We start from the raw sequence: 21,543 nt of genomic DNA, 5'->3' as shown, positions 1-21,543 counted from the left end.
ATGGCCTGTGAGCAAGAACCAGACACCTGCTTTCAGTCTCTGTGATGGAATGGAATTATGGAGGCCAGGCTCAGGGAGATAAGTGTGTTCTTAGTTCACCGGAGGAGGGTGGGAAGTTCAAGAGGATGAGGCTGGCACCTCCCTGAGGAATTCACGGTGTTGTAGCTGGCTGGCTTGGGAGCTAGGTTTCAGTCTGGGGAGATTTCTGTCTAGAGGTTGTAGCTAATAAACACAGCAGAACTGAATTTGCATTGTCTCTTGTCCATAATTCCATTCCATCAGTCTCCCTGCAAAGGACAGGGTCCTTCTCTGCTCAGCAGGATGTGGTGGGTTGCATGTGTAGAAGGGTGATGGGGCTAGCAGTGCCATCCCAGAAGTGCTGGGGACTAAGCACTAGGCAGGGTGCTTCCCCCACCACCTGGAGAGCCCAACAGGAGAAGGGTAAAGTCCACCCCCCAGGAAGCCTTCTCTGAGCGTGTGGGTCCCAGCAACCCTTCCTCCTGCTACTTGCTTACCCCATCCCTTACTTGCTCTGGGGCTGGTTACTACCTCATTAGATACTACTCCCAGGTGGGTGTCTTATGGCCTGCTTTGCATCCCCTTTGCAAGTAGCCTGTTTCTTCAGATAAAGCGAAGGATGGCTGAAGTGTTTTAGAGACAACCACCTGCCCATGATATAAAACTCTGGGCCAAGACCTGAGCAGCAAAATGTCTTGGTCTGTTCCTGGATCAGATTTAAAAATGATGGTAGTGGTGGGGGTCATTATTTATTTTTCTCTTTCTGCTGTCTTTTTCTTTCTTTCCTTACCCAAGGATGAGGCAGATCATTCTTGTTAAAAATCTGAAACAGTCATTTGCAGGAGGATTCTGAACTTAGTCTGAGGGCTTCTTGCAACCCCAAGACCATAGTTTGCCCATCACTGGGCATCCACATACCAAACTGGGAGACCATGAGTTCTAGTCTTCCCTTTGGCATGAAAGCCAGATGAGTGATTTTGGGCCAGCCGTTTTCTCTCAGCCTGATTCACTTCACGGAGTTGTTGTTGTGGATAAAATAGGAGGTGGAAGCATTCGGTATGCTGCCTTGAGTTGTACAAAATAAAGGTAAAATATAAATCTAATCCTTTAAAAAAATCAGTGAAGTGGAAATCCCATGGTGAAGATAATGTGAGGACATCAGTATAATGAATAGGATCTCTTTCCACTTCAGACAGGTTGTGTAGATAGTTGCTACTTTTCTTCAGTCCATAGGCAAACATGAAGGAAGTGAAGCTTGCCCCATGACCTGAAGTTCTTGCTCAAGTCAGTTTCAGTTACTTTGATTTCAGCATGTTTCATTTCATTTCATCTGAGACAAGAGAACAAGGTGGTAACCTTGATAACCCACTTGCAGTTCCAAAGATTTCTGTACACCAAATAAAAAAGTAGAGAGCTTCAAAGGTACATTTCTGTCTCAAATCCACACTGCAGCGCAGCATGAGAGTCAGGGCAGCGCCTAGGATATGCATCTTACACTACACTACACATTGTGTCTCCGCTGCACAAATCTTGCTCTTGCGCACAGTCTTTCATACATACTCCACACAAACACATTTGAAATGTGAGGAGTCACTTGACACCAGTTAATTTTGCCTTCAAGATACTTAAGCTCTCCCATCACGAGAAGATTTTTTTCCCCCTCTGAGGGATGTTACATTATTGAAAACCACTGTTCTGGGTATGACTGCAGCATTAGATGCAAAATTGAAATAACCACTGCAGCACTGAAGATCTGAGGGTCTTATTTACTTCCTGGCCCTTCTTTTTTTTCCTCAAAGCACATTTCTTTTGTCCTCTTGAGAGAAATCATCCAGTTACTCTCTCGACAATGTTTTTGCAGAAACGGTTGGCACTTCCTTATTTCACTTTCTATTTATGGGCACATGTGAACCTCTTCCTTCTCCACGGTAAGTTCCTTCTATTTTATTTTTCTCCAGCTTTCTGGCAGTCCTCTCCCCCCTTCCCCTACTTTTCTGGTGAGACATTTGTAATTTCGGTTATTTAATCCTATTATATGCATCTGGAAAGAAAAAATTTCTGTATGCTTTTAAATTTGAAACCTTGTTAAGTAGGATGACCCACATACTGTTAAGGCTCTTTTGTTAACAAAGGAGAATACATGAGTTCTATCCTTAAGAGAGGCGTACGTGGGCTTTCCTAGCTTTGCTACAATTTAAGTGAAGAAAAATATTACCAGCTACTGTAATAAAATAATAATTATGAACTATTTCAAAATAAGTTGTCTTATATGGAAGGCACTATTAGTCTGTTGGCCTCTATTTCTACCATGCATACTGACTTGAAGAATGATCTGTATGGACAGTGGCTGACTCAGGAATAAATCCTATGGAATTCAGTGGAATTTACTTCTGAGTAAGCCAATGAAACATCTGGCAGAAAATGCCACTTTGTGAATGATTAGAATGAGTGGAGAAAGTAGAGCACAAGGATTAAGAGACTTCCGCACCAAAGTGTTACAGTTTGATCCAAAGCCTTGGCAGCCTTGATAAGCAAAATGTGACAGCTGTCCTTTTTTTTTTTTTTAATGCTAAGAAAAACCCAACAGCCCCTTCTTGCAGCTATGGTGGCCAACATTTTACTAGCCTCACTTCTATGTCTTTAAAAAGAGTCTGACAACAACATTGTAAGCAGGAAAGCTTTTTGTTTAGTGGGGGGGGGGTTAATTGATGGTGGGGATACCTGTTCAGTTTGGTCAAATTAGGCAGCTGTTAAAATGTATGAGCAAGCTAGATGTAAAAAACATGGCAACACTGTTTGCAGCTCAGTGCTTATAATCGGCCACTTGTCTAGCCGTTGATCCAGAAGAAGACTGGGGAACTTTTTTGGGGGGGGGGTTCCTGTCCCTTTGGCAACGATTGCCAGTGGACAGATAGAAGAAAAGTCTTCCCTACCTTTGTGTTTTTAACAGGTGCATAAAATACAGAAATGAGCAGATGAAGCTTTTCATGGTACAACTGTTGACCTTTGTATTCTGTTGAACAGGAGCCATGATAATGCTAGGCAAGTACCTGACCCCCTCCAATGCACACATAGAATTGAGAGCAATCTCCCTGAAATTTGGACTACAGAGTTTGCAGAGGTATACTTGATGCTGCTGTGTCTGAGTGTGTAGAGGGCATAAGGAATTGACGGAGATGAGTATCTCTATTGCCATTTCCCCCTTAAGGCCTTCACATAAGGAGTGGGTAAACTGGGGCTCCCTACACCTTAGACAGCATAGCCAGTGATAAAAGATGTTGAAATGATTGTTTAGTAACATCAGGAGGGTTATAGGAATGATTTATTTTTCTAGATTTAAGGCTGTGTTATAAGCTTGTGTAATGGTATGTAGGAATGATCTTGGGAGACAGCAAGAAGAGCCACAGCTAGGGGAATGGTCTGGATAAAAGGTAGCTTAGCCCACAACACAAATGTGGGTATGGCAAATGTCTCAGAAGGGATCTTTCCTAATTTCTTGGGCTGTAAAGGTGACAGGGGAGAAACATACTTTCAGACTTACAAAATTGATGTCAGCCTTGCAAGGTAGTCCAGACAGGAAGCATACCCAGATGAACTAAATATACTTTATTGTAAGGTTACATTAACAGAATCTTGCAAGTCTGAAAGTACATTTCTCCTGGTCATCTTCTTTAGAATTCAAAACCCAATAAACTAGGGAAGGTCCTTCTGAAATATTTGCCACATCCACATTTCTGTTGTGGGCTAAACTGCCTTTTATCAGATCATTCCCCTGGCTGTGGCTCTTCCCGCTGTCTCCCAAGGTATCATGGAAAGATCCCCTATGAGTTTATTCTCAAAAAAAGGGAAACCATAACAATGAAGTTCTTCCAATTTACTAACTCCCTGAAAGACAGGAGGTGGGACTGAAGGAAGGTTTCATATTTGTCCAGGAACAAGTTGCGGGGAGGGGAGCATACCTGCAATTCATAGCTCAGTGAAAGGACAGGATGAATTAGTCATCTCACACGGCAACCCTGCAGGAACATGGTGCCCTCTAGAGACTTTGGGCTTTGACTTTCATCAGCAATAACTAATGGCAATGGATTTTGGAAGCATGGAGGAGTGCAACATGCCAAATGGATTGCGCAGTACCTCTCTGAGTAGACAATCACTTATGCACAGATCCAAGTCATTGTTCTATGTTTATGTTTTTCATCTAACCAATATGCAAGTGCTTGTCCAGCTATTTTTTCAGTCTGACATCCATACAATTGCCAGTCATTCAGCATGGATTTGCCTGACATGTATAGTCCTACTACTTTTTTTTTCTTGCTGCAAATTAATTTGTTGACTCCATAGGCATCAACTTAACAAACCCAATGCAGTAGTACCATACATTTATAAACAGCTGAATAACTGGGTCTTACATAATCTAAATCAGCCTTCCTCCCTCCATGTCCTCCAGGTGTTTTGGACCAACTTCTGTAATCCCAGCCAGCATATCTACAGCTAGTTTCCTTACCTTGCCTTAAAATCCTACTTATTGTTCTTATTTCCTTTTCCCACACAGGTTGCTTGGCGTGTAAATCTGAAGAAAGACTGTTTCGCAAATTGTTCTCCCGTTACAACCAGTACATCAGACCTGTGGAAAATGTGTCCAATCCTGTGAAGGTGCATTTTGAAGTGGCAATTACACAGCTTGCAAATGTGGTAAGGCTATGTTTGCAGGGCTGTACAATCTAGCATTTCAGTCATTGGCAAAGAGTGCCTTCCTCTGGTGACTCTGGACCCTTCAGGGAATACTCTCGGCACTTGTAGATTTCCCCCATGAAGCTGGCAGTGCTGTTCCATATCTGTAATGGAGAAATTCCTAGGAAAACAGAAAAAATAGGGACCCTATGCATGTATGGAACTCTAGAGTAGTGCCAGGATCTACAACAGGGTGCAACATTTAAACCACCTTTATTATTATTATGATTATATTTCACATTTATATAGCTGCCCATCTCACACAAGCGACTCTGGGTGGCGTACAACACATATAGCTTAACAGTTACAATTACAATTACAAACCTATTCTAATTACAATTACAGCGCAGCCCTACTCTGTTGTGGCCAGCAGCGGTTGCAAGGGAGTCAGCTCATCCGGGCTTTCTTCCATCGATGATCTTTTTCTGCCCATCACGTTAGTCACGTCCAGCGTCTGGCGTTTTTTCTGCCAGTTGGGTCCAGCACCAGTTCCAGCTTCCCCGTGCAAAGTGCTGTGGGTTCCTCCCACCAAAATGGGAGTACCTATTTATCTACTCGCAGATGGTATGCTTTCAAACTGCTAGGTGGGCAGGAGCTAAGGAGGAATGACGGACATTCATCCCAGCACGCGGAGCTGGGCTCGAACTGCTGGAGTGCCAACCATTTCTGGCCGGCAAGCTCCAGCATCATTAAGCCCCTACACCACCACGCCCCTTTGCTGAGAAAGACTGCTTACCTTCCCTAAAATAGAGGTAGAGAGGTTTTGTCATTTTATATAAAGCCCACCATAGGCTGCAGCTGTACATATGGTATATCGGGAAAAGTACGAATTACTCCTTGCAAATGATTAAATAGAGCTCATTAGCAGGGACTAAAGGGGAGAAGGTATCTAATCAATAGGGATCACCTCAGGGGTCTTGTTTCTAGGCCTTGAAGATCTTTAGGCCTCTTATTGGAGAGCTTACTCAGGACTGGTTTATTTATTTTATTTTATTTTATTTTATTTTATTTTATTTTATTTTATTTATTTATGTAGTAGACTTATCCCCACCCATCTCCCCCCAATGGGGGACTCTGGGTGGTTTACATCAAATTCAAACAAATAAATACATAATTAAAATTTATAAAAAAGAAAAACACATTTACACAAAATGGAAGGAAGAGAGGTATGCAGGTTTTCCTCCCTCTAAGCTACTGTTTCTCAATCTTAGTGACTTGAAGATGCATGGACTTCAACTCCCAGAATTCCCCAGCCAGCTGGCGGGCCGGGGAATTCTGGGAGTTGAAGTCCACACATCTTCAAGTCGCCAAGGTTGTGAAACAGTGCTCTAAGCAGATCATTCAGGATGTTCTCTGTGGTAAGACTTCCTTAGCAGCTCCCAGATTATTTATTGCCTTTCCATCACAGTTTGTCATAGGTACAGATCATGCAGCATGCAATAGATGCTCTGCAAATACTAACATTTGCTGTGTTTTCTCTGGACTTCTCTGACTAGCAGGCCAGCCGCTAACAGGGGCTGTAGCACTCAAATGACTGGGTGTCAAAAGAGCGTGAAGGAACAGAGTTCAGCTTCCTTCTCTGCTGATCGCTAGGACAGCTAAATGACAGTATTCAGAGACTCAATATTTTTATCAAGTCACAGTTCTTCAGTGTGTGCTTTTACTTCCTCAGGACATTTTTCATTCATCAGAAGCTGCTGTCATTAACAAAACAATGAGAAGAGCCTATATATTCTGAGCTCCTTTGGAGCTGGGATTATGATGATCTTGGAATTCTGTTTGAATGAGCAGCATTGATATTAGAGCTTCATTGAATGTGGGTATTAGAGTGTGTTTGAAATGGCTTTCTTTGTACCTGCCAGTATTGGTTCTTCTATCGTGCTTCTTTGAAAACAAACCTCCTATCCAAAATCCTGTTTGGACAGTCCATCATTTGCATGACATCTATTCTCAAGACTCTAGGTCCCTTACAATTATAAAAACATAAAAGAATAATTAGTTGAAACCACCCTTCAAATCCCATCACTGCTGTCCACCTCTTTGGGACTCTCCACAAAGGCCCTGCAGAAGAGTACTGTTTTTACGGCGCTCCTAAACATTAACAAGATGGTGGTCATCCTGATCTTGGAGTTATATAGACCCCTCCATGGAGAACTTCAGATGAACTAGTTTGGGGTGTAAAGAGAAGCAAAGTGCATGATGGGGGTGCAAATGCAACTGTGTTGAATACAAATATTTTGTGACTGATTGCCGGGAAAGCAGTGGAAGAGCAGGAAAAAATTGAGGAGAGGGCATGCTACCCAGGGGCCTGCACCCATGCAACCAAGCCCTTATTTACATGTGTTGCACGGACTGCCAAGTTGAGTTTTTTGAACCTACCCCCACGGGTGCTCCTACTGCTACCCCTTGGAATAATCCTGGATCCTGCTCAATCATCTTCTCTAGAGATCGGGTGTACAGAGGATGCAATCAATCCTCTTTATGTGGCCATAGCATTTGAATATGCATCACCAACAATTATTTCCAGCTATCCTAATATTCATGAATACCTCATTCAGCATCTTGTTTTCAATAACTGTAAGTAAAATATTCACAAATATTCACAGGCATGATCTGAAGGCAACAATCCTCCATAAATGTGCCCAGGCTCCTTTTAAAGTTACTTAGACTAGCTGGAATGAGGTTTTATCCTGTTCTTAATCCATATAGCCTATCTGTAGAAGTAAAGTGTTTGCCACCTCCTGTCTCTAGGATGAAGTCAATCAGATCATGGAGACGAATCTCTGGCTGCGACATGTAAGCAAATCTTGGTGCATCAGTGTGTCTGTGCATGTCTCTGTGTTTACTGCCATGCTGGTTTTAAAGATGAGACTGCAGTGGGTACTGGGATTCAGAAGAGATTTGGATGGAAAAAAGCAGTTATCTATCTAGAGATGTTCAGGTGCTCAGTATATGCACAGTAAAAGCCCATGTGGTACTTCAACAACTCATTGATTTCTACCTAAATATATTAAGCTCTTTTTAATGGACGAATAGGGGAAATAGGTGTTCATTAAAGCCAAATGTCCATTCAGTGATGAATGAGATGAACACCAAATTAAAAAAGGGGAGGGGGAGAATTAAAGTCACAGCCAGAGAAAAGAGGCAGCACAAGCCATGGGTGTTTGAGGGGCAGCACTGTGATTGAAAGTGATTCCGGTAACCATAAATGCAACTGAAAATGAGCTGCAGGCAAGAAGTTCCTTAGAGATTGAGGATCAGAGTCTGGGAGCAATGGGGTCAGAACCATCACCCAAGCTTACAAGCCAGGCTGAGCAAGAAGCCAGAAGAGCTTCCAGAGGCAGCAAAGACAGTAGTGGAGGCATCACACCTCCTGGTCCAGGAGATCTGGTCCATTAACTCCAAAGCCTGCTAAGCTGAAGTCTGCTAAATGGAGGGTTTACTGTATTTTTAGTTGTCTGTTACAGAAGGAAAAACAAAGAAAGGGAGTTATCAACTCAAAGCTCATTCCCAATCTCATCAATCCAAGAGGTTTGGGATATGGGAGGAACTATTGTTCAAATAATTCAGGGGTGGAGAAATTGTAGCACTCCTGAGGTTGTTAAACCTTGGCTCTCAATATCCATTATCACCAGTCATGATGTCTGTGCCATTGCAATACCTGGAGGGCAACTCCAATAACATCCTTGGTATGAGAATCACAGTACAGGATATCATAGGATTGAACATGTATTATTTCTCTTTTTAGATTTGGAATGATTATAAATTGCAGTGGAATCCGGTGGAATTTGATGGAATTGAATTTATCCGTGTGCCAGCAGATAAAATTTGGAAACCTGATATTGTGCTATACAATAAGTATGGACATTCCTCATCATGTTTAATCTTATTAACATGTTTATTTTGTGTTAGAGTTCCACAACTTCAGGTTGCCTTGTGCTTGCATCTGCAGTGCTGTTGGAGATTTCCAGGTTGAAGGACGGACCAAGGCTCTTCTCAGATACGATGGCACCATCACGTGGACACCACCTGCCATTTTCAAAAGCTCCTGCCCCATGGATATCACCTTCTTCCCCTTTGATCACCAGAACTGCTCCCTAAAATTTGGATCATGGACATATGACAAAGCCAAGATTGATCTTTTAATTATTGGTTCCAAAGTAGATATGAAAGACCTTTGGGAGAACAGTGAATGGGAAATAGTTGATGCTTCTGGTTATAAACATGACATAAAGTACAACTGCTGTGAGGAAATCTATACTGATATAACCTACTCTTTTTATATCCGGAGGCTCCCTATGTTTTACACCATTAATCTGATTATACCTTGCCTGTTCATTTCATTCCTGACTGTATTAGTTTTTTACCTTCCATCTGATTGTGGAGAGAAAGTAACACTTTGCATCTCTGTCCTACTTTCGCTGACTGTTTTCTTGCTGGTAATCACAGAGACAATTCCCTCAACTTCTTTGGTAATCCCACTAGTGGGAGAATACTTGCTGTTCACCATGATATTTGTGACCCTCTCGATTGTGGTAACGGTGTTTGTACTGAATATCCATTACCGGACTCCAACTATGCACACAATGCCCAACTGGGTCAAAACTGTCTTCCTTGGTCTTCTGCCCAAGTTTCTAATGATGAAGAGACCCATACAGAAGCATGTGGACTCCCAACCCCCCAAACCTGTGAAAGGAAGTGCCACTAAATCCAGCAAGCACAAGGCTGACGAGCCTGGAGAAGTGAAAGTCCTCACTGAGCACCACTGCTGCCACTGTGACAACTCCATGGACCTGGCTGTGAGGAAGCAAAGGAGGCTGAGTCGCCAATCTGCAAAATGGGAGGCTGAACCAATCGAGTATTCCCCAGAGGTTAAGAAAGTCATTAACAGTGTTCAGTTCATTGCAGAAAACATGAGGAGTCAGAATGAAACCAAAGAGGTAAGAGCTCTGGAGAACAAAATTTAATGATTCCTAGCTCCAAAGGCTTCAGTAATTGGGGGCATTTCACTAAGTGTAGCAAAAAACTAAAATCTAGTTAGTTGAAAAAACTGCACCTGAGAGCTACAGAGGTGCAATGATGCAGCACTTCTGACATGAATGAGTAAGAGGCTGCCTAATGGAGCTCTTTAAGCAGCATCTGAATTGTTAAGTCCTACTAGCTGAAGTGAAGTTGGTAGAACATTCTGCTCTGGTTTTCTGTTTCCTCTAGCACCAGAAAGTGCTACAGACAGGACGAAAGGCACTTCATACTGTCTGTGTCTCAATTACCAGAGGCACAACTTCAGAGACTGATCAGCAAAAGCTCTCCAGAGGTTTAGAAATAAGAAACTTCTTACTGGAAGCCTTCTGGGTGCAGAACATGTCCTTTACCATTAAGCCATGATAGTGGACATGACTGTCTCTTGCACTTCTTAACACTGATCATCAAAGAGTTGATGGCAGAGTGAACTCAGTTGTAGGGAAGGGAGACCTAACTGATTCTGCATTCCAGTTTTAAGGGAAGGGGAAACCATAATTGTGATCTAACTATATGCAGCCTGACATAGGATAATACTATGCTAATCATATTCTTTTAAAATTTCGTAGCTTGTCTATGAACCCAAGGAACTTCCATGCCAGCCCAGAGTAACACTCTATTGCTCACCCTCAGTCTATAAGCACCATCATACTGTGTGTTCTAAGTTTTGTGCAAATATGAAAGAGGAGAGCTATGTGCATCCCCAACATTCAAACATCCATGCCAGTATCCCATTCTGACATGCTATAGGTCATGGAGTGTTCTGCTGTGTTCACTGAGATGGTGAGAAAATCACTGAAGGCCTCTTACTAGAACAGGCCTCCTTGAAAGGGCCTGGATCTAGATGACTCATCTCTACCAACATGCTCTACCAGTAATCCTGATGATAAGCTTTTTTCCTCCAGTTCTTCAGTGGCAGAGACCTGGCTCCTACTAAGGTTCAGAGTGATGAAATATTGGCCTTCAATATTTAAAAAGTTCAGTGATTTATTAATGCCCCTATTTTTTTTTAAAAAGCAGGCATATTTCTCTCTCCTGTTCATCATCTCCCATCTATCTTGCATATGCAGTATGGAACCATTCCATGTTTATGTCATTGTGAAGCTTCTATACAATGCACACAACACCATAACTGGGAGACTATCTTAACAAGATTCTTGAATGGTTGCTCTAATGTAAATCAGGTAATGACTCTTGAGATTGTTGTGCGAAGAAGACTCCCTGCAGTTTCAACAGAAATGGCAGATGACCCTTAGAGAATAGAATGGTCGGTAGATGGAAGATCCTTTTCATCTCGTTGCTCTAAGTCAGTCTTTCTTGATCTGGACAACTTTAAGATGTCTGGACTTCAACTCCTAGAATTCCCCAGTCAGCATGTTGGCTGGGGAATTCTAGGAGTTGAAGTCCAGACATTTTAGAGCAGTGTTTCTCAACCTTAGCAACTTTAAGATATACAGTACATGGGCCAAGTAGTACAGGACATGTTTTCTTTTCCTTCAACCATCCTGCCTCTGAGTGGGCTAATATCCCAAACCCTTATCATCTAGAATAGGTGTGCTGGATCTCTACTTTCATAAGTACCAGCCAGCAAGCCAGTGCTGACTAAGGATGGTAGATGCTGAAGTTCAGCACAAGAACACAGATCTAAAAATGGCATAATAATTTGCTTTTCCCCTACCTGACCTTTTCCTCTCCTTTACTAGGACCCATGTAACATTATACAGTAAACCCTAGATTGATAACTACCCCTTCTCATAGATGCTGGAGTTGTTACCATCTTTGTTTCCTGAACAGTTGGGCTGTTTCTGCACATCAGTTCATGCACCTATTGTCAGATCTGGTGCAGAAATGTAGCAAAATTTTCTTCTCCTTTGCAGAATGCTAAGATGGGCTTGCCCACTTGGCAAACAGTAATCTGTCCATACCTTCAGCATTCCCATTAAAGCTGGGAAGTAGATTCTCACATAAGTGGCTTTAAAAAATCCCCTTTGCTCACATTTCATGGGTTGGCTTACTGTATCCTGTATCATCTTTCCTTTTCCCTGCTTCCTATGAAAATAACAGGGAATCGTGTAATATTATTGCATAATAGTTCACACCTCTAACAGCGTTTCTACCTTCTCCTCCTTTCTACCTTTTATACCAGTGCTGACAAGTGAGATACCATTTTTTGCCTGAATCTGGGGAGTTTATAGTGCTTCACCTGTATGTAGATTCTATAAAATGCTCTGATTAAGGGAAGAAGAGACAAAATCAGTGTCCTGTGAATCAGCAACCATTCCAATAACTTCTAGCATCACCTAACATCTGTTTGTAGGTCCAGCAATTAATACAACTAACACAAAGAAAAGGAAAACAGGCTGCGTGCATAGCACCCAGGGAACAGTTTGAGAGCCCTTAGGCAAAATATTGAAGTGGAATCATGCTCTGGGTGCTTGTACCTCCTTACCAGTCTTTTCCCTGCATAACCACACCATGCTTCCTTTTGGGGTACCAAAGCATAAGAAAGGCTCTATGGAGGCTCTTGCTCCTTCTTCCTTTCATTGTTCATTCTCTTTGAGGGAACAGATACTGTAAACAGGCAACAATGCAGGAAGGAGAAAGAAGGACAAGTGGTTCCAGGGGTTGACAGTGGCCTCCTACTGAACTATGGGATTTGACAGGTGCCCAGCAATGTTGATCCCTAACTTAAGAATAGCTCTCCTGAGCCAGATGCCCTCCAGATTTGTTGACCTTAGAATTCCTAGCAGCAAGAGAACAGATATGATAGCCGAAGTCCAGGACCCCAGGCTGGGGAAGGCTAATCAAGAACAAAGATGGATAGACAGTTGATAGGGACAACCAGCCAGGTATTTTCACGTATATCCTTTGCTGGGCATTTTGCTAGTTACAGTAATTTTTGCACTATGTTCACTTATATGTACAAAAGGGTATGACGGCTTTTAAAATGAACTTCAGCAGTTGTGCTAATGGATTTGGTTACTTAAATGTATAAATATTTCATGTTGGGAGGCTCGCTGACTTTGGCATTAAGACTCTAAATAGATACGTAGAAGTTCTAAGACAGAGGCCCTGATTCCAAGATGGTATTTGATCAATGAAGGTCTATTGAATTCTACAGGCTGGGCTGATGTGCGGAAGCATAGAAGATATTTTGAAAAATAGCCAAGAACGTATACAGGATCCAAACTGCAGTGTTAGAGCTAAGCCTGGATTAACCCTGACAGTCAGAGAATCACAGGATAGGGCCTCCATCAAATAGAAATCTTGGTGGAAAACTTCCTGGTGCAGGAAGGAAAGCATCTGGCCTCCTGGCCTCAGTTCACCAAAAGAAAAGGTGATGGTGACTGTACTATATCTTTATTAAATAGAAAGCCAGGGGCATGATGGGAATTAAGAGGAGGAATTAACTCTATTTCAGTTTTGGAAAGGAATATGAGTTTGGCTTGCTATTCGAGCTAGGACACCAGAATATTTCTCACTTTTATGGTTCTACAAGACTATTTTTGTCAAAATCTATCCCCAACAAAAATAATTGTTGACTATATGTTTTTAGGAAAGTGATTTATATACCAGAGATACAATTTTACAGAAGCTATACTATCACACATAAAGGGTGCCCAGTCTTGTTTAGAACTCTAAACTAAGCCCACACATACAGGGTCTAAACTAAGTGTGGGAACTGCTGTTGTTATAGATGTTGTTGAATTACACCACCAAACAGATTTTGTTAGCAGCATAATCAAAGTGAAGGGTGATGGGACTTGTAGCTCAGTAATTGTAGAAGGTTTTGTATTTCTTATCAATGAAACATTTGTAGGTAGAAATAATCTAATACTTGCCTAAAAGAAAATAAATGTTCTGTAATTTATTTATTAACAAATTGGAACAATGTGGATTGCAATCAACATAATAGCAGAAAATTTGCTGAATTCTTTATAAATGATACCAAAATATTATATATCTGTAGAACAAATATATATATGAAGAGTATATGTTATGACCTGTGGTTACAACAATAAGCTTACTATATGAAGATTATAGTAAGTAAAAGATACAAATGTATCTTTAAAAAAAAAGTAATTGAAAAATGTCAGGAAGCACAGAGTTATTTTAACAGAGTGTCAGTTGAATATTGGGTTACTACATGGAAAAGTTTAAGCTGCTCTATTAATAGTATATATATATATATATCTTCTTATGTATTGCAGGTAGAAGATGACTGGAAATATGTCGCCATGGTAATTGATAGAGTATTTCTGTGGGTGTTCATAATTCTCTGTGTATTTGGAACAGCAGGATTATTCCTACAACCATTGATAGCAGACATATAATGCATTGGTGATCATCCACATTTTGCATGACCCTTTTCAATATGATAGTCAAATCACACATTGACAACAGGTTATAGAATATCAGCTTTCATCTCAAGCCAAAAGAAAAGTATTCTCATAACTTTAGGATGTATTAAGCCAGCCTTTCAGATATGTAGACTGACTCCCATTATCCACAGCTAGCAAAACTTATGGAGTTCAGCTCAACCTTTTTGGAAGCTAGCAGACTGGAGAACACTGTGTAACTCTATTGGCTTTCAAATGTTCCTCAGATTAGCCTTTCCACACTGATTTTTCCGCCAAGGAACCCTTGGTTATCTGCTATTGTACATGTCTCTAGGATAAACAGCAGATTCACACTCCAAAGCACTTTGGTCCTTTATATGCAATAGGTCTTTGTTTCATTTAAAGAAGGAATAAAATAGATCAAGATGAATCAGAAGAGAATGATCAGCTCAAACTCTCACAACCATTTGTCAACATTCCTAAACATTTTGCAAAAAGATCCATTATACATATGCCTTTAGTTTTGCAAGTAATAAATGAATAGATTGCTGATCAGTCTAGGGAAGCTATCAACAATATTGTTTATTTTTGTGTGCTTATCAATCAAATTAAAATCATGCCACCTTCCTCAACCAGATAAGCTCCAAATGTGCTTGATTGTAACCCCATCATTCTTATTTTTAATGCTGATGAGTTGGGGGGATGAAATTTAAACACAGTTGGAAGGCATCAGGTTGATAGAAACTGCACTCAACTATATCTGAAGGACAACAGAGAAGAAGAACAACCAGATGTTCCTCTGCTGGCTTGATGGTGTTCTGAGGGTCATTCATAATACAATTCCTGAGAAACAACAGAGATTTCACTAAACATCCTTTGCTATATTTCACATGAATTCAGTATTACTGTTTGAAGCATAACTATGCTGCAATTCTGTTTTTGGAAAACCATATGTAAAAGAAATTTAAATGTAATTGGGGTAAATATTTGATGATTGTCCAAGCTATTATAACAGAAAATGGGAGGGCTTATCCCTTTTCTCAAAGAAACAGGAAATCACAGTGGATGTTTTTCTAGTCAACTTCCTTTCTTTGAACCCTGCCATACCATAATCTGTTTGATCTGCAAATTTTTCCAAATGCGCTGTAAACCCAGCTGACTTTCCCCTTGTTTTGTCCTCACCAACTACAGGAGCACACCACCACTGGCTGAGTGTACTTTTCTTTTTCTTTCTGAACACTCGTTGCCCATCCTAGTGTCCTCAGGACATGCTGAGGCTACAACTTAGAATTCTCAACCAGTGTGGCTTTTGCTAGTTGCACAATCTTGGATGTTGTAGCCCCAAAACAGCTGGAGACAGTGTGTTAGGAAAAAATGGTTTAGAGCAACTTTTCAAAATCTGGTGCCCTCCAGATTATAAATCCCATCATTTCACAGGCTGTGTGGTTAGGTAAGGGTTGCCTACAGTGTAGTGGGATGAAATAAATTCTAAAAATACGTATCACAATTATGATTCCTGCAGCCCAAACAGCAACCATCATGTTGCATCTAGCTTCAATTTTATTCACCACCTTGAGCCATTATATTGTACTGTATTCCATCTGGAGGATGTTGATAGACTAGTAAACTCATGGTAGATCTGGTAAGCCCAACGTTGGCCCTATGGCTCTTCTAGAGGATTAATGTGAAGGACAGGTAAGAGGTACTGATAAGAAGAAATATTTTGGATGGCATTTTCTCTTCTGCTTATTTTAGCACATTAGAAATGAGTATTTTGGCTTAGATGAGATAAATGCACATATGAAATATACAAACAATGCACTATGTATTTATCTTTAATTACCCGCACACAAAATTCTCAGTCTTACACTGAGATGTCCAAAATCCCTCTGAAACTTCATGGACGTAAGAGTACCTAGCAGGAGGCCAGATTATTACTGTAATACTAATGTAATTATTATCAGTAATGTAATTTTTAAAGTATTTAAATGATGTATATAGCCTCCTGTTTCACAATGGCTGACTCTGGGTGGTTAATTAGATTAAAAACCCAACAGTTAAAGCAACAGTCCATTAGCGCCTGAGGTAAAAGATACATTCCAATCATAAAATCACATCAACAACAGAACTTGACTAACTTCCTGGCTTGAAAACTTGGGAAACAGCCAGGTCTTCAGAACCTTATGAAAGGTTAACAGGGTCAGGGCCATCTGGATTGCCAGTGGGAGGCTGCTCCACAAGGCAGGCACTGCCACAGAGAAGGCATGACTCCTGGGTCCAACAAGGTGACATTGTTTAATGGAGTGTTGTCCAAACTTGGCCACTTTAAGATGAGTGGACCATGCTGGCTGGGGAATTCTGGGAGTTGAAGTCCACTCATCTTAAAGTGGCCAAGTTTGGACAACACTGGTTTAATGGAAGGCACCCAGAGCATGCCGTCCCTGCTAGATCTGGTGGGGAAAGCAGAAACAATGGGAGATTCTGAACTTCGTGACTTCCTGAATCCACCATCTTTATTGGATTGTTTGGAACATGTTTATGTATTTTACAATGTAATACACTTTTAGAAATTTAAAATAAAGTTCATAAAAAATAAGTTTTAAAAGTATCTTGACCAGTATTATTATTATTAAGAATAATTGTGTCTCTCCTTTACATAATGATGAGTGGATGTCTGATGAGCAGAAGCTTTCTCATCAAAGTTGTACTACTATTGATATACAACATGCCTATTGTCTATTGCAGGGGAAGCACAACCCTTGAGAGTGTCTGTTACTAGTTCCACTTTTGGAGGATGGGATGCAAGACTTCAGGGAAAAGCTTGAATTTCATTTAAATCAGTGTTTCTCAACTTCAGCAGTTTTAAGATGTGTGGACCTGAACTCCAGAATTCTCCGACCAGTACAAGATTGCACTCAGTTGGTCTGAACATATATTTGATAACAAGCCAGTATTTTACAGGTCCAACAAGTACAGCCATGTAGTACTGGAGTATGTAGTGATAGGATGGGTGACAGTTGTTCCAGTCACTTTTCACAGAAAATCCTCCAATAGTTAAGAACTTGGTTTATCATTTGGCATTTTCTGTAAAAGTTCTAGATAAGTTATTATTTAACTGTAAAAATGACATCAGGCCGCTAACAATCAATTTACAGTGACATTATAACAAAGTGTCTTCCCCAAACTCCTAGGAATAATAGTTTGATGCATGTGCTAAGAATTGTCTTACTGGCAGAAATGGGATGACTGGTTCTCTTGCCCAGCATCATTCTATTTTGGGAAAACACTGAAGAATAAATTTGATGGTGAAAATGTACTAATAATCTCTACTTCCCTGAAAGCAAGGCTATACTAGGAATAGTTGTTACTTTGACTGTTTCACTGATAACAGTGTGATGGCTAACTTTTATTTACTTGCATCAGGGATGTGGAAAATATGGCCCTCCAAATCTTGCTGTGCCGCAGTTCCCAAGCTACTGTGACTGATGTTGAGGGATACTGGCATAATTCAGAAACATCTGGAAGGCCACAGTTACCACACCATGACCTACAAAGTATCATCCTATCACTAGTAGAAATGCAGATTCACTGTATTATCTGCGAAGAAGCTTCAGGTAATAATGGGATGAACCTTAAATCCCATCACTTTCCCGAAACAATACCATATATACTTGTGCGTAAGCCCATCTACGGATAAGCTGACCCTCAAATTTTTAACCAAAGTACCATGAAAAATATGCCAACTGTAAATAAGCCTACCCGCATTTTTCATGATAGTTTGTTTAAAAATTCAAGGATCTGCTTATCCACGGATGGGCTTATACATGAGTATATGTGGGAAATATGGGTACTTTCAAAAAATATTACTGTAAATACTTGTGGATAAGCGCATCAGTGGATAAGCTGAACCCAATTTTTAAGGTGCATTTAACTGCATGCATGTAACTGGCATAGCAACCCAGTGTGATTGAGATTTACATAGTGACAATCTGTGGCTCTGTCAAAATGCAAATCACTAAAGAGTTAGCTACACATTCATTCAGGAGGCCTACAAAACTGAAAGCATTAAAATGTAACATGAGGCCATTGGCATAAAATTAGATTATATTATTGGCTAATTGATCCCAACCTTTTAATTAAATTACTGCTGACAGCTGAGGATTTTTTTTAAAAAAAGAAAATCCCATAAAATCAAGATACTTGCTGAGGTACTAAGGGAGAATTGCTGTTGCTGACTATCTCATTGTTGTTCTAAATTAACCCTTCCTTGCTGGAGCATTTCACTTTTGACTGGCTCCTTTTTCATTGGAGATCTCTGAATCTGTCTATACCAGGGAAAACTTGACTACAGGAATTCAGACTTGCGCTTGAAAATGGACTTCATACAGCTTCCTTCCAATTGTTCAGTTCTAAATGTAAGTAGTAACAGAAGTGAAGAAACCAACAGCAAACTTTCATTTCCCGCATATACTCAAGAAGCATGCTGCAAAATATTGAAAAAAGTTTCATGACAAAAATAAACTTCAGCTGGCTATATATCAATAAAGTCACACACACACACACAAATCGGGTAATACTTAAACACATTTCTATATTACATTTCATAAATGCTGTATTATAAGTAAACTTTTAGAAAAACATACTAAAATAAACAGTGTTGCTCCAAGCAGAAATAGTAGATAAGGGTCCATGCAAACCAACTATAGGTTAGGTATACAAAAATTCTGGCACTTGGCTGAACTGAAAACTGGCCTTGTATTATAGGACTGAAAGGCAGCACACCTTGATCTTGTCCATGAGAACAAGAACCACTGGGAAACTCTTTTCCTCCTTCCAGAAAGAACATAAGGAGAGTGGCCAATATGGCCACTTAGATCACCTGGAGAAGAAATAGTGGTAGGAATCTTGCTTTGCCCTCGTCCGCCAGCTGGAATGAAAGTTGCTCTGGGACTGGAGACTTGAAGGGCGGTATCGTTCTGACGGCATCCATTGGTCATGACAATTCTGGCTTCCTCTTTTAACCAGGAAGGAACAAGAACCACAAACTGCTTTTCAAGTAAGAGTTCCAAGAAGGGAAGTTCAGCCCAAGTTAGACTGCAGATATGTGCCAACATATTGCCCAACGTTTCTTTCTAGCTGAAAAATTGGTCTCTCCTTTCCCTGTTCTTCTCTTGTGCGCCTTGACTTATTAAACTGTGAGCTTGAGAGCATGCCCTGACTCTTATAAAATGATATAAGCCACTGAATAATTCCCTGAAAAGCAGGGGGAAAATGCAAGCCATCAATCAAGGTTAGGTAAAAATCAACCCAATTCATCAAACCTTTATATGATTTGCTCCTCTAGGCTGCTGCCCATGGACATTCTGCATTGCAGACCTATTTTCTATCACTCTGTAGTATATATCCATTTATTAAGCAATCAGTGTTGTTAGATTATGTATATCATCAGCAAGTGTAGAGTCTGCAAAGTGGGCTATTGGGTACAGAGGGAATATAGCAGAGCAAAAATATGATGTGGGCAAGGAGATATAATTCATCCATGGCTTCAGAATGTACCACTGTTGAACATGTGGGGCAAAAGGCATGGTCTCAGCCACCGTGGTGGTAGAGCGGGACTGACCTACGTAGCTCTGTCATTCCCACCCATGACCTTTGAAACTCATATAGCCTTTGAAGTTCAACTGGCCTAAAATAAAGCCCTTAACGACCCAGACTCAGGATAGCTTAAGAACCACTTCCTCCAGTTGCTGTCCAAATCTATGATAGAGGCTTTTCTCCAGGTTTCAGAAGCTCAGAGGTTGCATACAAGACAGGAAGGTGCTGAGATGGTGAAAATTTATCTTCCAGATGGTTTATCTGGCTTCTTGTGCAGTCTAACATATTTATTCCAATGAGCCTTAAGTATGGGAAGCTTTATTATATTGAGTCAAACCAATCTACTCTGCAATGTCTACAGTGCCTAACCCATCTTTTGTTTAATCCTGATTTGTCAAGTAAATTGGTTAGGTTCCTACAGTTCAGCCACAAATTATGTTATAGAAATCACACTTGCTGAGTTCACACAATACATTACACTAAGCTAAACCTAAAACAAACTCACAATTATGGCATACAGGATGTGTAGACCCTCTCATTGAATTGCAGCTACTTTTTCAGATAAGTTTTTTTCCAGATGTACATGGGTAACAGTCTTTTCCAGTTCTACCAAAGATTAAAGTTGAATGCAAATGGCATGCTTTTGTTTTCACTGTTATGTGCAAAATTATGCAATTTTGTTTGATTAACCTTACCCCAGAATGATCAGTCCTATATTATAGGATCATTGGAGTGGGATGCTAAACAATCCAAGCATGAGACCAACTTCTCAAAAGCCTTTCCTGGTGTTGGTCAGCTAAGCTCTTTCTGGAACTCATCCTTTTATATTGCAAGACTTCTGTCACTTTTAGCTGACACATAACACGCTCTTCGAGACCCGAGTGTATCTATGATTTCCTTTGTGGCAACTCAGTGTCTCCTACTAGTTCTGAATTTCAAATTTACAGCTGACTGCCTCTCTATGTATAATTCCTTTATGACCTGCCTCTCACCCATTTTTCTGCCTCCCGCAGATTTTCCCACTCATTTTCCATCCAGGCACTAAAATGCTTACATTGCAATGTTCTAATCAATGAATATAGATATTATAATAATGATAAATAACTACCTATGATTACAGAAACTAAACCAAATACCAACATAAAAGTGAATGACTGTTGGAGGGATGATTCACTCTACTCCTGAATTATAATGTGTACTTATAATTTAATTTGTGATCCTGGCTAACTGCAGGGTTTTATTCTGCTGCTAAGTTTTCATGCAGTGAGAGAAGGGAATAGAGTACCTTTGATTGTCGTTAGTTAAAGCTAATAATTAACTACTTTTTTTTAAAAGGGGGGGTTATGTTCTGTATATTTTTAGCCTCAAAACAGGGGGGCTAGAAATTAATTATTTTTTTTCAGTTTCCTAATAGGTTACTTGGTTCTATCTTCCTGGCACTGCAAAATTTGAAGTGCTGTGTGAAACTGCTTATTTGTTACCAAAAACAGAAGACAAACATGGCATGGAAGCTAATACACACACACACACACACACACACACACTCAGAGGAAGTGTTAACACCATTCCTGCTTACACTGCTACTCTACAACAGGGAGCAAAAATATTGATCTCATTGGTAGTGACTATCTATCTAAACCTTTTTCTGCCTTTATTTATACTCTGCAGCTTTTCCTCCTGCAGTGGAAGGCTTTTCCCTTTCTTCCCCATTTGTTGTTGTTGTTGTTAACACAAAAACAACATTCTCAGTCTTGGGATTATTTATTTGTTATTGTTTTCATTAATAACATATACAACCATGAGCAGCTCTTGTCAGCGATGACATGCCACTACTGGCCGA

At 40.5% G+C, this 21,543-nt stretch overlaps 1 protein-coding gene across 1 annotated transcript; it reads left to right on the top strand.

Moving 5' to 3' along the window:
• Nucleotides 1-1,853: 1,853 nt before the first annotated feature.
• On the top strand, nt 1,854-16,478 carry CHRNA6 (cholinergic receptor nicotinic alpha 6 subunit). Its single transcript, XM_007424955.4, has 6 exons — nt 1,854-1,946; nt 4,571-4,710; nt 7,501-7,545; nt 8,498-8,607; nt 8,702-9,689; nt 13,980-16,478. The coding sequence occupies exons 1-6, from the start codon at nt 1,868-1,870 to the stop codon at nt 14,100-14,102; spliced, it is 1,485 nt and encodes a 494-aa protein (XP_007425017.3). The 5' UTR covers nt 1,854-1,867; the 3' UTR covers nt 14,103-16,478.
• Nucleotides 16,479-21,543: the final 5,065 nt, after the last annotated feature.

The sequence above is a fragment of the Python bivittatus genome, unplaced genomic scaffold (genome assembly GCF_059951505.1).
Source record: "Python bivittatus isolate LINGU-HERP-01145 unplaced genomic scaffold, Pbiv_v1 ctg000850_np1212, whole genome shotgun sequence".
Classification (NCBI taxonomy): Eukaryota; Metazoa; Chordata; class Lepidosauria; order Squamata; family Pythonidae; genus Python; species Python bivittatus.
Note: the sequence above shows the minus strand (reverse complement) of the source record. Positions and strands in the feature narration are given on the sequence as shown.